The 18785-nt window shown below is 39.7% G+C and overlaps 1 protein-coding gene across 2 annotated transcripts in view; it reads right to left on the bottom strand.

Moving 5' to 3' along the window:
• Nucleotides 1–259: 259 nt before the first annotated feature.
• Polr2K (DNA-directed RNA polymerases I, II, and III subunit Rpb12) overlaps nucleotides 260–18785 on the bottom strand; it is a 78762-nt gene continuing 60236 nt past the window's right edge. For both annotated transcript variants that reach the window (XM_090384315.1, XM_090384314.1), the window contains exons 3-4: nucleotides 18003–18095; nucleotides 260–457 (exon numbers count right to left, since the gene is read on the bottom strand). In XM_090384315.1, the coding sequence (XP_090240441.1) occupies nucleotides 435–457; nucleotides 18003–18095 (116 nt within the window). In that variant the 3' untranslated portion in view covers nucleotides 260–434. The remainder of the gene's footprint in view (nucleotides 458–18002; nucleotides 18096–18785) is intronic.

Raw genomic sequence — 18785 nt, 5'->3', positions numbered from 1 at the left:
TGCAAACCATGCTACTAGAGCAACCTTAATTCACAAATTTCAAATACCCAACAACTGTAAAATAACTTCATGCTATTTATTCCACTAGTTGATCTCTGCTGTGACTTTCATATTCCAATGAAAAAAAGGATACATCTATCACCTACCAAAATTAATCCTATTCAGTGTTATCCTTAAAGCATGTATTGAATGAAACTTTTTTTCTTAGTTTAGAAAAGTTAAATACTGAAACATAACTATTTAACTTCAATAAATTGGATATACTGTGTTTCAGGTTTTATTCGACAAATGACTGATAATGATACAGTATTGAAGATTTATAAAATTTAAATATTCCTCAACAAAACAGATGGGTTCATCTTTTCTTTCTGAATGAAGTAAAATGTGAAATAGCACAGGTTCACAAAATGTCTTTTACATAGTTACACAAATAATTATCGGGCATCAAACACAATCACTGAAATCTTGTTAAGGAAACTAACACAGTTACAGCAATTAAATTCAATGAGAAAAAGTATGCACTACTGCAAACAAAGAGAATACTCCCACAATATAAAAATTTTTTTCATTAAAAAGATAGTATCAAATAATTTCATATAGTCTATCACATTGATCTTCATTATACAATGCCAAGTTCTATAAAAATAAATGAAACTATTTCCATCTCTCTCTCTATATATATATATAATTGACTTTTTTCTCATCATTACACTGTTACCTGCAATTTTTTATTTTTTTAGTGCATGTGTGTTTGTTTAGTGTAAACATTTCAAGTATTCATATTTTGAATATACTACTTTTATTATTTTTAGTATATACTAAGGTATGTATGGGAGAGGAAAAAAAACAAACTAATTTGTAAATAAAATTTGCTCTCACTAAAAAGAATTTATTTTATTTCTGTGAAAGTAGTGGTATGTTGAAGTATGTCTTTCCAAAAGAAACCATACCTATAAATATGTGGTTACAAAGTAACTGGATGCAAAAAATAATTTTGATATCATATACTTGGGATTTCAGGAAAGCTCTTGACACTGTTGCACATGAAAGACTACTGTACAAATTGGAGCAGAATGGTATTAAGGGTAAGTTGCTACAATGGATAAAAGGATGGTTGAGTTGGAGAAGACAGAGGGTGGTAATCAATGGGTGCTGCTCTTCGGGGACTAATGTTATTTGTGCAGTCCCACAGGATTCGGTGTTGGGTCCACTGTTGGTTTGTATATTTATCAATGATATTAATGAAGGTATATCAGGCTTAGTGTCGAAGTTTGCAGATGATACAAAGGTTGGCAGGGTTGTTAATGACAGTGTGCTACTGCAACAGGATCTAGAAAACTTGGGCAGATGGGCTGAGAAGTGGCAACTGAAGTTTAACCTTGACAAATGCCAAGTACTGCATATGGGTAGAAGTAACACCAGAGAAATGTACCAACTGTGTGGTACTACACTTAAGGTGGTAGAAAATGAAAGACCTGGGAGTAATTGTGCAGTCAGATATGAAGTTTTCTGACCAATGCAAACAGGCTGCCAGGGCAGGTCATGGGGTTTTGTCAATGATATATAGGAATTTTTCTAGCAGGGAAAAGGAGGTGATTGTCCCTCTGTATAAGGCAATGCCTTAAGTTCTGCAAATTGCAGCGAGGAGACTATAGGAGACTAGGCACCTGCGAGGTGATCTGATTGAGGTGTATAAGGCTTTGAATGGGTTGAGCACGCTGAATTCTGATGGGATTCTTCCACTTGTCCAGATTACGAACCTAAGGGAGCATAAATTCAAATTAAGGAAAAACATGTAGAATAGATGTGCAGAAATTTTCTTTTAGCTAGCGGGTGGTTAATTGCTGGAACAAACTTCCGTCTGTTGTGGAAGTTGATAGGTTAAATAAATTTAAGGAGGAAGTGGACAGACATTTAGTGGGATTTGTTTTGTAATTTTTTTTTTTGGCTGATGCTGCATAAACTCATACACTTGCTTTCTTGCATCACATGCCACTACCACTACTATATTTCAGTTGGCCTGGTGTGACAAACACTGGGAAAACAAAAATGACAGTACAAGTTAAAGGGCTGTTGTTGTTATTTGGTTTTTAGGAGCATTAGCAACTAAGGCCATATTGCTCTGGATATGCGGTGGTCATTCCCTAACCTTTCCGCATCCTCCGTATTTGGTGGTGACGGGCTTGAACCCCGGTCTAATCAAGAAGCGTGTGCTAGTTAAAGGGCAAATGACTGAAGAATATAATGAACAACTAGACAGTAGGCCAGTAAATTAGAATGTCTTATCATGGAGATTTTAACTTTCTGTATTTTACAGGATGACTATTTTCTAGACTAGCAACAAGAGAAAGAAATATCTCATTATCATGACCCTTCAGGTAAAGGTACTAGTAGGTGGCACTGATTGCAGTGCAATGATGTGGGATTTATTTAAAGATACACTATATCTTACAAACTATGAGGTGCACTTTTTTTCAAAAAAACATTGCTGAAGTGAATGCACTGAAATCTTTATCTTCAACTCTCACTAGAGACATGATCAAAATATCCAGGTGGCCTCCTAAAAAGTGAGCTCTTTTGTGTCCACTACAAAAAGGATGGTTGTCAAATTAAACAATGAGTTAGTTCTAATTCCAAGAGGTATTAGCCAACCACAGTCATTACATCTCAATATTTGAAGAGTGAGCCAAATGGATGGGGGCACAAAATCGTGTTTTGATACCAACAGGATAAATGGAGTGACTAACCATTTCACAGGTATGTGAATGGATTAAAAATTATTGGGTGGGAATTAATGAAACGTGAGATAGTTGACACATCTCTCAAGAGATGGGTAACTGTCTCATGTGGGAATTATTCATAGGCACATTTGAATTTGTGTGATATATATATATACAGTAAACCCTCGCTATTCGCGGGGGTTACGTTTCTGAGAAATGCCGCGAATACTGAGTTATGGCTCCCATAGTAATAAAGGGGTTCCGTTCCAAAGTATGAAATATATAAGAAAAACTAGTCTAAAATTTTGCCTATGTATGTATTATATGTACCTTCATAATATGACTATGTACATAGACAGTACATAGTGAAATGCAAGCATATGACATCGAAATGAAAACAAGAAGCAATTTAATATTAGATGTAATATTCATTAGAAATTTCAAACCAGCCCCTTTGCTAGCTAAAAAACTTATCCCGCCAGTGCTATCACCAGTTTTGCTAAAGTGCTGATAAAGGAGTTTTGCCTTTTCACGAATAATGAGTGAACTTAACAGAATTTTATTTTGAGTTCGGTCTTCTATCCACAGATTTAAAGCCTTTTCCATTTTTTCCAATTTAACATCACGAGTTACATAGCAAATTTTTGAAGCAATTAGCACGTTTTCACGGACACTACGGATTTTTTCTTCCAATTTCTTGATTGATCGTATCGTTGACTCATTGATTTTATAATGTTTTGCCACTGAGGAGACATTTTCACCATTAGAAATTTTATCTAATAACTAAATTTTATTCGCTAATGTCATCACCTTCTTTGATCTTTTCACATTTCCCTTGTTATTTGTAGCTATTTTTGTAAGGGTTAGAAAGAACTTGTCCACAATAAAGTCACTTTCTTCCTTTAACACACTCGAAAAAGTGTTTTACACTGCAAAACGGCAGATTTATCACTTTTGTAAGCATATCAATTTATAAATTGATAAATTTATTCAATTTATAAGAATATAAATTAAAAGCAAACGACAAAATCTTCCGTTACAAGCGCATAACACATACTGAACAAGGATTAGCAAGAAACATCCACGCTCGCGATTTTGTCACCCCTCTCCCCCCACCTACTGAGCGCTGTTTTGACCGGAAAGATAATTTTAGCCACCCCCATGTTTTTTTATGGCGGAAATGCTCGCAGTGCTTTAAAATTCACATTTTTTCAGGTTTCATTTTATATTAAATAAGCGACCGCGAATAGCGGGGGTTTACTGTATACATATATATATATACACTGATGAGCTAAAACATTGACCAGCAGGTCTTTATGCGAATCGAAGCAACTGCAGGTGAATTGGGGTGCGGGTCGGGACACGGTATAAAAAACACCTGATAATGAGCCCCATTAATCAGTGTTACTCTTGTTCTTCAGATGGGAAAGGTAGCAGACTTAAGCGACTGTGACAAAGGCCAAATTATAATGGCCAGACGACTGGGTCAGAGCGTTTCTGAAATGGCACGGCTGGTGGGGTGCTCACGGTCAGCCCTGGTTAGTACCTACTGAAAGTGGTCTGAGGGAAAACCCATGAACCATTAACGTGGTGTTGGAACGACCACGCCTCATTGATGCTCGAGGTTAATGCGAAGGCTCTCCCGGATGGTATGTGGCAACTGTGGTGCAACTTGATGATAATTGGAATGCTGGTGACAGGAGTAATGTGTCACAACACACAGTACATTGAACCCTGCTGAAAATGGGGCTGCGTAGCCGCAAGCTGCTCCGAGTGCCCATGCTGACCACGGTTCACCAGTGACAGCCCCTACAAATCACGTTTTCTGTTGCACCACATGGACGGCCAGGTATGTGTGTGTCGTTTACTTGTGGAAGTGATGGCACCTGGATGCACAGTGGGATGAAAACAAGCCGGTGGTGGCAGTGTCATGCTTTGGGCGATGTTCTGCCAGGATACTCTGGGTCCAGTCATCTGGACCCAGAGTATCCTGGGTCCAGATGACTGCCTGGACCCAGGATGGCACTTTGACATCTACCACCTACCTAAACATCTGATCAACTAGTGATGGTTGGCAAGTCTTGCTGGTTGTGTTAATTAGTGCTCTTCAAAGTGGTGCCCATTTATCATTTTGGATTAAATTTAAGTCGAAGTGGATCTGTTTGGTTCGGTGAGTCGACTGATGTTTATTTTATGCCTAACTTCCTTCTAAGGCCTTCTCCAGATATGAACGATTTTAAATCTTCACCCTTGTCTTTCATTCATGGCTCGTTCGTAATGGCTATGCCCTATAAGTCCGGCCGTTGTTTTTAACTATCATCCTTTGCCTTAGTTTTATACCACTTATCTTTAGATTTCTCTATCTTTTAGAGAGTTATAGATACCTTAATTAACTTCATGTCTGTTGATACTAATTTTATAGTGAAATTGTATTGATTACTGTGATTTTGAGGGACATATTGTTTTGACGTGAATAATTCATCTTTTCTTCTTTGGCCACTTTGTTTGAAATAACAAGTCACGTGATCTCCAGGGCAATCAGCCTTTGGTCCTGAAGCCAGGAACCAAAGTTAGAACTTTTAATTAGGAACATTTATTTATTAATTATGATGTCAGTAGTAATTAATACTGATTGTCGATTGAGTTAATTAATGTGGTTATTAACATACTATTTGCATAGCAGTTTTGAAGGGGACTTTCTTTTACTGTGTATTGATACATCTGACTACTGACCCTCGGGTGATGTCAGCAGTCGTCTGTCGCCCAAGAATACAATATGCAAATTTCTTCCCATCTCTTTCAGTGCCCCCTACCGACAACAGTTGGAACTTTTCTGTTAATTATTTAAATTCTTCACTAGCCATTTCTGGAGATTTGACTAAAATTCAGCAGAACCATTCACACCCTGAACTTAAAAATTTCATCCCGGCACAGTAAGATGCTTGAAAATAATGAAAATGCTGGAAGTTCACAGGATGAGGTTAGCAGGTCTGAGAGAGAATCAGAGATGTTATTTATTAATTATGATATAATTAATAAGGCACTCCTCAACAAAGACTCCAAAAGATTCACCAAAGCCACTGGAAACTATGTCCAGGAACTTTGGACAAGCCTAGAAACAATCACAACAGCTCTTCTAATTGAGAATGAGAAGCTAAAAGCTGTCAACGAAGAAATCAAGACAAGGTCTACAATAATGGAAAAGGCCTTAAGACGTCTGCGCTAAGCTTTCCCAGTCTTCACCTGAGCGGAATCTAGGCCTAACAACACTACCTGAACCATCTACAGTACCCTCTTATGCTGGCGCTGTACTTAAGAACCTTCCAACCTCTAAACTGGATGCCTCCATCCAAGGGCATCCACCACAGACCAGTCGACAGAACCCCCAGCATATAAGAAAAAGAACCCTGATAAAACAGCAGAATCTGGTGGTTATCGGACCCATTAACTCCAAAGAATCACATACAAGTGAACAAATCAAGACCAAAATAATGAGAGTTGAAAGATGATCTCAAAACTACAAAAATAAAAGCAATAAGAAAAACTAGAAATACAGGCATAGTGATCGAAACGGAAACTAAAAAAGAAGCTAACAAAATTATGACCGATGCAAAAATAACAACAATGGGTTTAAAGGCAGAGGTGCCAAAAAAGTTGGGGCCCTCTATCATCATTTTTGACCTTAGTACAACCTGACCCCACAGCAACTCACTGAGGAACTATACTGCAGGAGTACTTCCCAGACTTAGAGGCAGATGCCTTAATCACACCTAAATACTCGAAAAAAGTCAAAGGAGGAGGCAAAAACTGGATTGTTCAACTCAACCCAATCGCCTGGAAAGTCCTAATCAATCAAGCAAGGGTATACAAAAATTGGGGCAGCCACTGCATTCGCGAACATGTGGCTGTGCCTAAATGCTTCAAATGTTGCAGTTTCGGCCACACTTCACACACTTGTATCAAGACAGTGCCAACATGTGGCCATTGCGCTGAAAAAGCCAACAAATTTAACAGCTGTCCTAACAAAACCAAAGATCCTATTTGTGTGAACTGTAAAAGTTTCAAAATGGACTCAGCACATTCCATCAGAGACAGAAAATGTCCAACATATATAAAAGCCAAGGATCAGCACCAACAACGGATCGATTATGGGGAGACACCTTAAAAATTTTAACTTCGAAGAGGTAAAAATAATGCAAATTAACGCAAAATGGGCCCGGGCTGTGGTTGGCCACATCAGGATTCAGGCAGATGAGGACAACACAGACATAATTATCCTGCAAGAGCCATACACCCATAAGAACCAGGTCAGAGGCTATCCCTTGACCTACAAGGTCATCCAGGTGGAAGGGGAAACCCCCTGGGCAGCAATAGTTGTAAGAAACCCTGACATCACAGCCACAAAGATAACCCAACTTTGCACAGCCTGGGCCGTATGTGGCCACATTATTACAGCGCTTGGAAACTTTTACATTGTCACCCTATATTGCCGTCCAGGTGAAGATATTATCGGGGCTATAAGATACCTTCAAAGTGTACTAAACACCCTCCCTGGAGGGGGAATTATCGTCGGGGCAGATGTAAACTACAGGTCTCCTGCGTGGTACAGCACAAAATCACCACAAACAAACTTCCCAGGGGGGAAGTGAACACTGCTATGGAAAACCCACAGGGAAACCTAACCACCACCTGGAGGGACTCAGTCTCAAATATCTTAAACGTTTTTCATCCAAACATTAATCCAACAACAACCGAGCAGCATGAGACCTGCAGAGAAAATGAAACCTATTGGATTGGAAAAGTTGAACCGCAGTTCACACAGTAAGAACTCCTAGCCGCAGCAGCTCTTATCAAAGGGAAAAAATGTCCGGGGCCAGATTTGTTCGAGCATGAGATTGTGAAGAAGGTTGTGGAGCTTGCTCCGGAGCTATTGCTGCACCTATTCAATCTCTGCCTACACACTGGCACCCTCCCGGATGACTGGAAGGTTTCAAATATGAAACTGATCCTTAAAATCCGACTAAACCACCACATCTACCAAGTTCATACAGGCCCATAGCCCTATTGTCCGTATGCAGCAAGCTCATAGAGCATCTCCTCCATGTACGGATCCAAAGCCACTATGAGAAAGCAAACCTAGTATCACCATACCAATTTAGTTTCAGACTGGGGCGTTCCATGGTTGATGCTCTACAGGCACTGCTCACTGAGGCCCGCCAAGCAGACAGGAAATACTTCCTGATGATTACAATTGATTTCGCAGGGGCATTCGACACTGTATGGTGGCCGAGCATCCTCCGCAGACTCAGGCAAGCAAATGTACTGGACAATTTGTTCAATTTCATGAAAGCTACCTCTCAAATAGGGTGATCACAGTAAACGCTCCTTATCAGAAACTCACAACACAGATACACTGTGACTTCCCCCAGGGCTCGGTCCCGGGGCCGACCTTATGGAACATGTTGATGGACGAATTTCTATGCCTTGACCTCGGGGAGGTTCTTTCACAAGCCTTTGCTGATGACCTCATCCTGACAGTGGCTGCAAATTCCACGGCCCAGCTTGACACCTTGGCAAACCACGCACTCCAAATCCTCCAGGACTGGGCAAAAACACACTGCCTGAAAATATCACCATCAAAAACAAACTCTGTATTACAAGACCGCCACAGATTAAAATTGGAAACAAGACCATAAAATTGTCGGAGCAACTGAAATATCTTGGCATAATACAAGACAGAAAACTCTCCTTCCAAGCTCATCTCAAATACATCAGAACCAAAGTAAGAAACTATACTGACATGGTTGCTAGGATCTCCGGTCGGGACTGGGGTCTCAACAAGCGAACTCTCTCGTATTACAAAGCTATCTTCATTCCTGTGATTACGTATGCAGCCGGAGTTTGGTTTGGCAAGGCTACGACTGCGGTAAACAGATGAATCCTGGATTCCACTCAACGCATGGTCCTGCTCTCCATCTCTCGTGCCTGCTGCACTGTGAGTACTCACGCCCTCCAGGTCCTGGTGGGGCCCTCACCCTCGACCTGGAATGTTGTATCATCTTTCTAAGGGCATCTCAGACCTGCTTGGGATTCGAGCTGAATCTTACCAACAACCAAAAAATAGAGAAGAGGAGACTTCAAGCACACATGCAGCAGGTGTGGCAGAACCGCTGGACAAATTCAACCAAGGGGGAAATCACCAGGAGATTCATCCCAGATATTAGCAGAGTCTATCCAAAATCCCCAACATGGTTTTCTTCAGGCCTGTATGCTATGTATTTGCTTACTGGCCATGGTGCAATAAAGGCAAAACTAACAACCTTTGGCCTAGAAGAGGACCCAACATGCTCCTGTGGAGGAAATGAGAACTGGGATCATCTTGTGCACAAGTGACCCCTCTACGAAGACCTCCACTGCCAGCTTATCACAAAGCTGACTTATATACCAAAAGGCAAAGAAAACCACCTACTGAATGCTACGGAAGAGTATCAAGCTCTCACCAACTACACATAGCAGCTTTTCTCGAGAAGACAACTAATCGCAGCAACGTGATAACCATCTACTAAATGAACCCAGGACCCTGATGGTACTGGAGCAAGGCAGCATAATTTGACCAGCATTACCATCATTGGTGGAAACTACCATACATTCTCCAAAGATGTCACGCACCAAAGATAACTACCAAGTGAAGAACCTTTGAATAGAGACAACCCACAAATTAAGACAATCTAAGAAAGACAAAAGGTTCATATACTACTGGACTTGACTCTCATGGATGTGACCAATAGGACAATCTCCTAGATGAAGACTGACAACACCACCGGTGTGTCAACTGCTTTTATAGATGAAGACTGCTCCTAGATGAAGACTGACAACACCACCATTATATGTCAACTGCTTTTCTTGGCCAACTAGCATTCTGAACCGGGTACTCTAACTTGGTTCACTTTAACACCCCCCTGGTAGGGAGGCAAAGACCCGTCCCCTCCCTGCTACCTCCTTTTTCTCCTGGTGGGGCCAGTCCCCACTGTCCTTTCTGGGTTGGTTGGTTTTGATTTTATTGGCACATTATTCCTTTCTGGGGTTGCCTTCCCTATCATCCCATTTTCTATCTGTCCCCCCCTCCCTTCTTCAGTCTTCACCCCTACTCTAACTGAATATGCATTCTATTTATTTTATTATCTTTTTTTCCCATTTTAAAAAAATTTTTTTTAAGGCCCTTTCCAATGAAATCTTAGGAAATTAGGTAGCAGGGCCTGCCAGAGTACTTCTAATGCGATCCCTCTTGCCTGACCTGCCTCCTCGGGGCTAAGTGTGGGCAACGGGGGGTCCCACTAGGGGCCCAATGGCTAAAAGGTCAGAGGAACAACACAGCATAAACATGTACCTTACATTTTTTAAAATCTCTGGCCTTCACAGTGTTCTGTGTTTCAGAGTACACAGCACGGAGATGGGGGAACCCCTGGGGGCCGTTAGACAATGAACACTTTACCTAAACATCATTGCTGACCAGGTACACCCTTTCATGACAACGGTCTTCCCCTCTGGCGGTGCCGTCTTTCAGCAGGATAATGCGCCATGCCACACCACGGATTGTTCGAGACTGGTTCGCGGAACATGAGGAAGACTTCCTCCAGGTATTTCCCTGGCCTTCGAATTCCCCAGACATCGATTTCATCGGGCATCTGTGGCTTGTGTTGGAACAGCAACTCTGATCTGCGGTGTCTCAACCATGGAGCTTACAGGAATTAAAAGGATCTGCTGGTTACGTGTTGGTACCAGATACCACAAGACATTTAGAAATCTTGTAATGTCCATGCCTCACCAGGTACAAGCTGTTTTGGCTGCACGTGGAGGACCAACATCATATTAGGTAGGTGGTCAATGTTTTTGCTCATCGGTGTATATGCAAAAAAACTTTTTTTAAAAATTTGCATTCGAAAACATGGGTGCATCTTATTGTCTGGAAAAAATGCTAACTACTGTCAAGGATACAGGGAAGGGATTTTGCTTTCACGAAGGTCAATAAAACAGTCTTACCTGGTTTATAAATTATTCTTTATTATTAAATTTGTATTAATGTCAGTTTACAAATGAAAATGGAAGGTATTCAGGGAAGTTAATGTTAGCAGCTATTATGCTTCTTCTACTAAAAGGTACTGTTCACTGACTGGGCTAGCCAGGTGGGTAAAGTACCTGCCTGACAAACCAAAGGTCGCGGGTTCGAATCCCGCCTCGGGTTTGGATCAGTGTAGTGCAAAAACTTTGGGAGGTGCATTATGGCCACAGAAGGTGATGCAACAACAACAACAACAACAAAAAAAAAAAAAGGTACTGTTCAAGGTTGACCTAAATGAATATCAGATCAACTGATGAAGCTAATGGCAGTGAGTAGTATTAGGGTTTTTTTTTTAGTAGCATCAGCAACCGAGGCCATATATCTCTGTGTATATTGTTTGTAAATTGCGCGTGTTCTGAGTTTGATTTTCTGTTTGCTGGAAAAAATCATGCTATCCTCACCTGACCAACTAACTCAACCACATAGCCACATTGTGAAAAAGGCCCATAAAAATTCTTCACGTCATCGATGGGACTCTAACTCAGGTCTTTTCCACCAGGTTCTAATAAAATAAGATGATTATAAATTATCAGGGACACAGAAGCCTACAGTAAATACAAAGCAGGTTACTTGTAGGGTTTTATATGCATCAATGACAGACCATATCACATCATTGTGTATAATGTCTGCACAAGATGTGTTAATGAGCCTATTTTCATATTACAATTCACATTTTTAATTGTTGCAAATAGGTAGCTCTAATGTACAACTAGCATTAGCATTAGTAGAGGCATTTGATGCAAGAAAGCAAGCTTATGCAGCATCAACCAAAAAAAAAAAAAACCAACTTCCACTTCACCCCTCTGTTCGTTCAAAATACCTGTCCAGCTGAGCCTTCAACTTATTTAGGCTATCAACCTCCACCACAAGGGATGGCAGTCTGTTCCACCAACCAACCACCCGCTGGCTAAAGGCAAATTTCCGCACGTCTATCCTACATCTGTCTTTCCTCAATTTGAATTTATGCCCTCTCAGGTGATTTTTCTGGGCTAGAGGAAGAATCCCATCAGCATTGAGCATGCTTAAACCATTCAAGGCTTTATACACCTCTATCAGATCACCTCGCTGGTGCCTAGTCTCCAGACACTGTAATTTGCAAAACTTAAGCCTTTCTTCGTAAGAGCACCCCTTTGTTCCATTCACTAATCTTGTTGCCCTTCTCTGTACTCGTTCCAGCAGCTCTACATCCTTCTTGAAATGAGGCCTCCAGACCTGTACACAGTACTCTAGGTGTGGCCTGACCATTGCCTTATACAATGGAATAATCACCTCCTTATCCCTGCTGGAAAAATTCCTGTATATCATTGACAATACACCATGAGCTACTCTGGCAGCCCGTCTGCACTGCTCAGAGAACTTCATATCTGCCTGCACAATCACCCCCAAGTCCCTTTCATTCTCTACCACTGTCAGTGTAGTACCACAGAGTTGATACGTTGCTGTTTCCCATGTGTAGTACTTTACATTTGTCAATGTTAAACTTCATTTGCCACCTCTCAGCCCATCTACTCAACCTTTCCAGATCCTGTTGCAGCAGCATAGTGTCAGTAGTGTCCTTGACAACCCTGCCAACCTTTGTATCATCTGCAAACTTGGACATTAAGCTTGATATACCATCATCAATATCATTTATAAATACAGAAAACAATAATGGACCCAACACTGAGCCCTGAGGGACTCCACTAATAACATTAGTCCACGATGAGCAGTGTCCATTGATTACCACTCTGTCTTCTCCCCCTCAACCACCCCTTTATCCATAGCAGCAATTTGCCTCCAATGTCACACTGCTCCAATTTGTGTAGCAGTCTTCCATGTGCAACAGTATCAAAAGCCTTTCTAAGATCCAAGTATATAATATCAAAGTTATTCCCTGCATCCAGTTCTTTTGTGACTGCATCATAGTATCCAATCAAGTTGGTCAGGCAAGACTTCCCCTTAACAAAACCATGCTGTGTCTGAGCTATAACTGAAGTCTTGTCTAAATGATCCTGCAGTGCTTCTTTAACCAGTGCCTCCATTAATTTTCCTGGAACAGAAGTTAAGCTCACAGGTCTATAATTACTTGTGTCAGCCTTTGATCCTCCTTTGTGAATTGGGGTCACATTTGCACATTTCCAGTCTATGGGTACCTCCCCTGAGTCCAAGGAAGCTCTCATAATTATGGCTAAGGGTTTGCTTACTTCCTTTGCTGCCTCCTTTAATATAACTGGATAGATCCCATCCACCCCGGGTGCCTTTCTTGTGTTTATCTTCAACAGTTTCTCCTCCACTTTACTCCCAGTTATTTCAAGATTCTGTAGCTTACTGCTAGAGTTGAATACACCTCTGGCATTCCCCTTGCTGAATAACTCCTCATGTGTGAATGTCGATGCAAAATATTCATTTAGTTTGTTAGCTACCTGAGCAGGATCATCAACAGTTGACCCATCAATATCAAGTGGACCAATCTGATTCATCCCCTTCCTTCTAGAGTTTACATAAGTAAAGAACTCTTTGCTGTTTTTCTTTGCATCCCTTGCCAAGGATTTCTCGTAATCTGCCTTCGCCTGCCTAACCTCCTTTGTAACTTGGTTGCATATCAACTTGTATCTATCATAGGCTTCTGTGTCATGTGTTAATTTGTAAGTATCCCATGCATTTTTCTTCTCTGCCATATGCCTCATTAGTTCATCTGACATCCATTTTGGCCTAAACCTTGAACAATATTTCTTAGTTGGTATGTAAAGCCTAGTAGCTTCCAAGATAAGTTCTTTGAATGCTTCCCATTTTGAATTTGCTGTTGGTAACATCATCAGTTGGTCCCACTGTATAGAATTTAAATACTGTCTCAGTCCATCGTAGTCGCCTTTACGGAAGCAATAACCCTTCCCTTTACCCCTAATGGTAGTTACCTCTTTCAGTAACTCCCACTTCAGCACACTGTGATCACTGCCACCTAGTGGTTCTTTTATCTGCAGATTCTTAATGCATGAAGAATCACTGCTGATAATCAAATCAAGAGTATTACTCCCTCTAGTTGCCTCCCGAACATGCTGATGTAGAAAACAATCATTCAATAAATCCACAAAAGCCCTGCTAGTGTGTGAGTAACCAGCCCCCAAATTCCAGTCAATATCTGGGAAATTAAAATCTCCCATTATAAGACTCTCTGATTTACTGGCCCACTCTATTTCCCTGTACAGTTCCTTATTATACTCATCAGAGTCATTAGGCCTATAGCATACTCCTACTCTCAATTTTGATCTCCCAATGCTTATGTCACACCAAACTGACTCAACACTGCACTGTCCAGCGATGTCGACTGGTTTCACTTCCTTGGTTTTTATGTGTTTCTTAACTAATAGCATAACCCCTCCCCCCTTCCTATCCTGTCTATCCTTTCTGTAGACGTTGTACTCCCCAAATTGCAGTTCTGCATCCCTTATATCTGTGTGACACCACGTCTCTGATATCCCAACAATATCTGCCTTTGATGTTTTGAGCAATACCTCAAATTCATCAAATTTATTTACTAAACTCCTAGCATTGGTGTACACGCAAGTATACCTGCAGCTGTTTCTATTCTTAGCTACCCTAACACAACCCATGTGTTTACTTGTACCGCAATGGCTCCCAGCAGTCTCTGAAATGCCATGCATCTTGTTTTTCAGGCTTCTGCTCATTCTAATAGAAGCAGTGCAAGAATCTCTTTCACCTCTGCCAGTGGCTACTGTCAATCTATTGGTCTTTGTCTCCCCCCAAGCTAGCAGTTTTCCGACCCACCTAACACTGCCTCGATAGCATCAGCAAATATTCTTGCACCCTTTCTATTTAAGTGTATCCCATCCCTGTAGAAGCAATCTCTCCTGTTAACAAGTACAGTCCAGGCTGAAAAAAATTCTACCCCTTGAGCCTTGCACAATCTTTCCAGGGCCGAATTGATCGACAAGGCTCTCATCATATACTCCCTCCTATCGTGTCTGGGCAGAATTGCAGACACTTTCAAATTCAACCCTAATTCTCGGCTTTTGTTCAACAGTGACCTGTACTTGTTAAGTAATTCTGCCGGTCTCCTACTCTTAATATTATTAGTGCCAACGTGTACAACTATATCACCTTTTGTGCCCTTAAAAGATGATATTCGCTCTACAACGTCATCAACCTTTGCCCCTGGCAGACATACCCTGGTCCTGTTCCACCTATCTTTTTTACAAAGCATGTTCCCCGTTTCCCTGACAATAGAGTCACCAACAACTACTAGTTCCTTCGGGACCAGCGCATTCTGCCTTGGGGGTTGTCTCTGTGTCACGCGATGCCCAAGTGCAAGCTCTGGCGTTGATGTGGGCAGCTGAGAGCTTGATGGGCCCCTCAATTTAGTTTCTTCGAGGGCATCCACCCTGTCCTTCAAGCTCTCATATAGGCCCACAAGAACGCCGAGTTGTTGCCTGATATCGATACACTCCTTGCATCGCGCACACACAAAGACATCCCCCTTGGCAGTATCATGTCCCGTACCCGATTGCTCTGCAAACATCAAGCAAACAGTGCATTTTATAAGGCTGTGAGTCAGAGGACAACTGCCCCCCTCAGTTCTGCTCTGAGCCACAGCGCTTCCATTAGCTTGAGCCTTTTGCTTTGCTGCTCTGGTCTGAGTCATGATTCTATTAATTTATTAGTTAATTATAATTAATTATGTTATGTTATTAATTATGTTAAATATAATTAATTATATTACGTTTGTAATCTAAGTCGTTATATGTATTTATTTAAACGTACAATTTAACTGCTAACGAAGTTCAACTAACGCTATCTAGTACGGCATACAACTATCGTATCACAATGGCGGGAAATTTACGAACGGTAACGGAGTTGAAACACGTGGAAGCCTTTACCGATACTTTTATTATTATTATTATTATTATTAATAGCCATATGGTACAAGGAAGCCTGAGGCTTATGCTGCACCAGCCAAAAAAAAAAAAAAAATTCCCGAGTTACCCTGAGAGAGAAAGAGAGAGTAGAAAGGAATCACCAAGAAAGAGAAGAATGGTGATATCCAGCTCAGGACCCTGGGTTTGCCAAGCCCATACTCACCAGATGTGAGCCCCTGGAGTTTTATGCAATTACAAGGCCGAGTAAAGAATAAATACACCAAGTTAATCAGAAAATCACAAAATAATGTTATACTACTAAATTTAAATCAAAAGTTTTAGAAAAACAATAATTTCAAATCAATAAATAAGAAAAATCCACTTAGCGGCTTGGAACACGACCGTCTCTAGTAGCCTCGTCAGCAGACTTTCTGCCAGAGTACAACTAGACAGAGTAAAACTTATCACTGCATTTAGGAATCTTAGATAGTGTAGTATTGATAATTAAATTCAGTCTTGTGCATTAGGCAAAACAGAAGCAATCTCCAAGGCAGAATACACTGGTTCCACAGGAGTTAGTCACTCTCAGTGACTTTATTCTCAGGGAGACAGGTAATATATTGTGTAAAAAGGACATGTGGAATAGGACCAGGATATGTCGGCCAGGGACAAAAGTTGATGATGTAGAACAGATCTTTTAAGGCACAAAGGGTGATATTGTTGTACATGTTGGCATTAATGATATTAAGAGTAGGAGAATGGCAGAATTACTTAACAAGTACAGGTCAATACTGAAAAAAAAAAAAAGAGTCATGAGTTAGGGTTAAATTTGAAAGTGTCTGCAATTCTGCCCAGACATGATAGGAGAGAGTATATGATGAGAGCCTTGTCGATCAATTCGGTCCTGGAGGGATTGTGCAAGGCTCATGGGGTTGAATTTTTTCTCAGAGTGGTCTGTGTTTGTTAACAGGAGAGACTAAATTCACTTTTGTCAATTGCTGCTCCAACAAAATTAAGTTTATTCAATTTGCAGGACTGGGGCACTTACCCTGTAATTTACAATTACGATCATACTCTTAGAATGGTCCTAGTTGTAAGCTACTTAATAAGTTTAAGGGACCACAAGAAGTAGTGTCCAGAGCCGTACCTGGCCTCTAGGCCATAGGTTGAGCCCCTTGATAAACACAAAAACCAAAGGACAATCTTTACAAAATATTTGCATTCAACATAATTTGAGTCTACAGAAGTGTATTTACTATACTGACAGCAGTTATAACATGCTTCACTAAGATTAATGGTTGGAAATACAAATGCATCCAAAATCCCACATATTCTACCAACTTTTAAGTTGGACGTTACTTGCTCTCAAAAATAACAATAAATCAAAATTAAAAAAAAAAAAAAAAAAAACCTTACTTATTCAAAATAAAAAATACCACTATATATATCCAACCTAAAAAAGAAAACTTAAACTATTCAGATCTCAAAAATGTGGAGTTAAAAGCAAAGAACACAGATCACAAAATATAAACAAATAAAACATTTTTTGACTATGCAATGTCATAGCAAGTCCTGCAGTGTGATTGGTGGATGCACAGTCAGCTCCATTTAAATTAGGCACACTTCACAAGTACATAAAATTTGAAACAGCGATATCATGCTTCCCACATCTTTAGGAAAGATCACATTTTGTGTTCTCATCTTTATTTATGCAAAAACAATAATAAAGCTTTTGAAACAACTTGTGTGACTGTAGATGTTTATATAACTAGTGGAAGAATAAGTAAAGCAGGAAGTCAGTCAAAAATATTCAACTTGAGCAAAAGAAAAATAACCAAAAGCCATAAGTGGCATTTTACAACATAGTTTTTCAGCTTATTTTAATGTATGGAGCTGATTGCTGGGTAAGAAATAAAGGAACTGATCAAAAATTAGTATCTTCATATATGAGTTTAAGAAAAATAAATGTAACTAACAGACGGAAGAAATTGCAAGACCACATTACAAATAAAGAAATAAGAAATCTTGGGCATAACCAATATCCAATCAAATTTAAGAAATAAGAAATCTTGGGCGTAACCAATATCCAATCAAATTTTATCATGATGATAATTTTCTTTGTCTTCAGAAAACTTTATTTCAATCTTTACACCTATCCCTTTAAATATAAAAGTGATATAGAGATTAATATTTCATCTTAGTTTCATTTTATAACACTTAACAGCCCTACAATGATTACCATAGCAAGAACTGTGCTGCAAAAACAGACATATTAATAATATCAATAATTTAATGAATAAAAAAGGATACATCTTTTGGTTCTTTTTTTATACATTATTCGGTATCCACATTCAATACAACGAATAGGATCTTTAGGTTTGATCTCATTTTCATGATGGCAATCTACCAAATATATATATACATATTAAATTCATGAAATATCATTGTTATTTTAATAAATAAATTGCATATATCGGAAATGCAAAAACAATGATCATAATAATTAGGATCAACTAAAATAGTTCATAAATACAGCATTTCATGTCAGTTCCATAGCAGTGACCCCCCCCCTTCGAATACCCTATAACTTAAATTTTATAGAGACAAAATAAAAGAACCCGAAGATTCACTAAGAACCGACTTTTTATTAATTACACTAGTGGTCCATTAGTAGAGGTATATGATGCCTCTAATAATGCTAACTTATTCAAAAGCATAACGTTTCAGAATCTATAACATTTCCTTAACCATATGTAAGATAACTACACATGATTACTCCATTATATGTTATTCATTTTGATGACATTTAAAGTCTGGAATCTGGTGTGTAATTCTACTTCTTGGAAACCATGTACTGTATGTGATAATGTACACATAGCTTTGCATAGATTATATAATTCCAAATACATTAATCCATAATTTTTAAAAATGCTACCAAAAATTTCTATGTAATTCATAGCTTCTTAATTTTTCTTTTTTCTAATCTAACCCCCCTCTATAATTTTAAAATTGCTTTTTACTTTACACTTCTATGCATGTTCTGATAGTGTGGACTTGCATTTTAAAATAAAATAGTCTTTTCTTTCTTATTTC

Source organism: Mastigoproctus giganteus, chromosome 11 (assembly GCF_048544385.1).
Source record: "Mastigoproctus giganteus isolate SK-2022 chromosome 11, ASM4854438v1, whole genome shotgun sequence".
NCBI classification, from domain to species: domain Eukaryota; kingdom Metazoa; phylum Arthropoda; class Arachnida; order Uropygi; family Thelyphonidae; genus Mastigoproctus; species Mastigoproctus giganteus.
The sequence above is the reverse complement of the archived record's forward strand: the minus strand, read 5'-3'. Positions and strand labels throughout refer to the sequence as shown.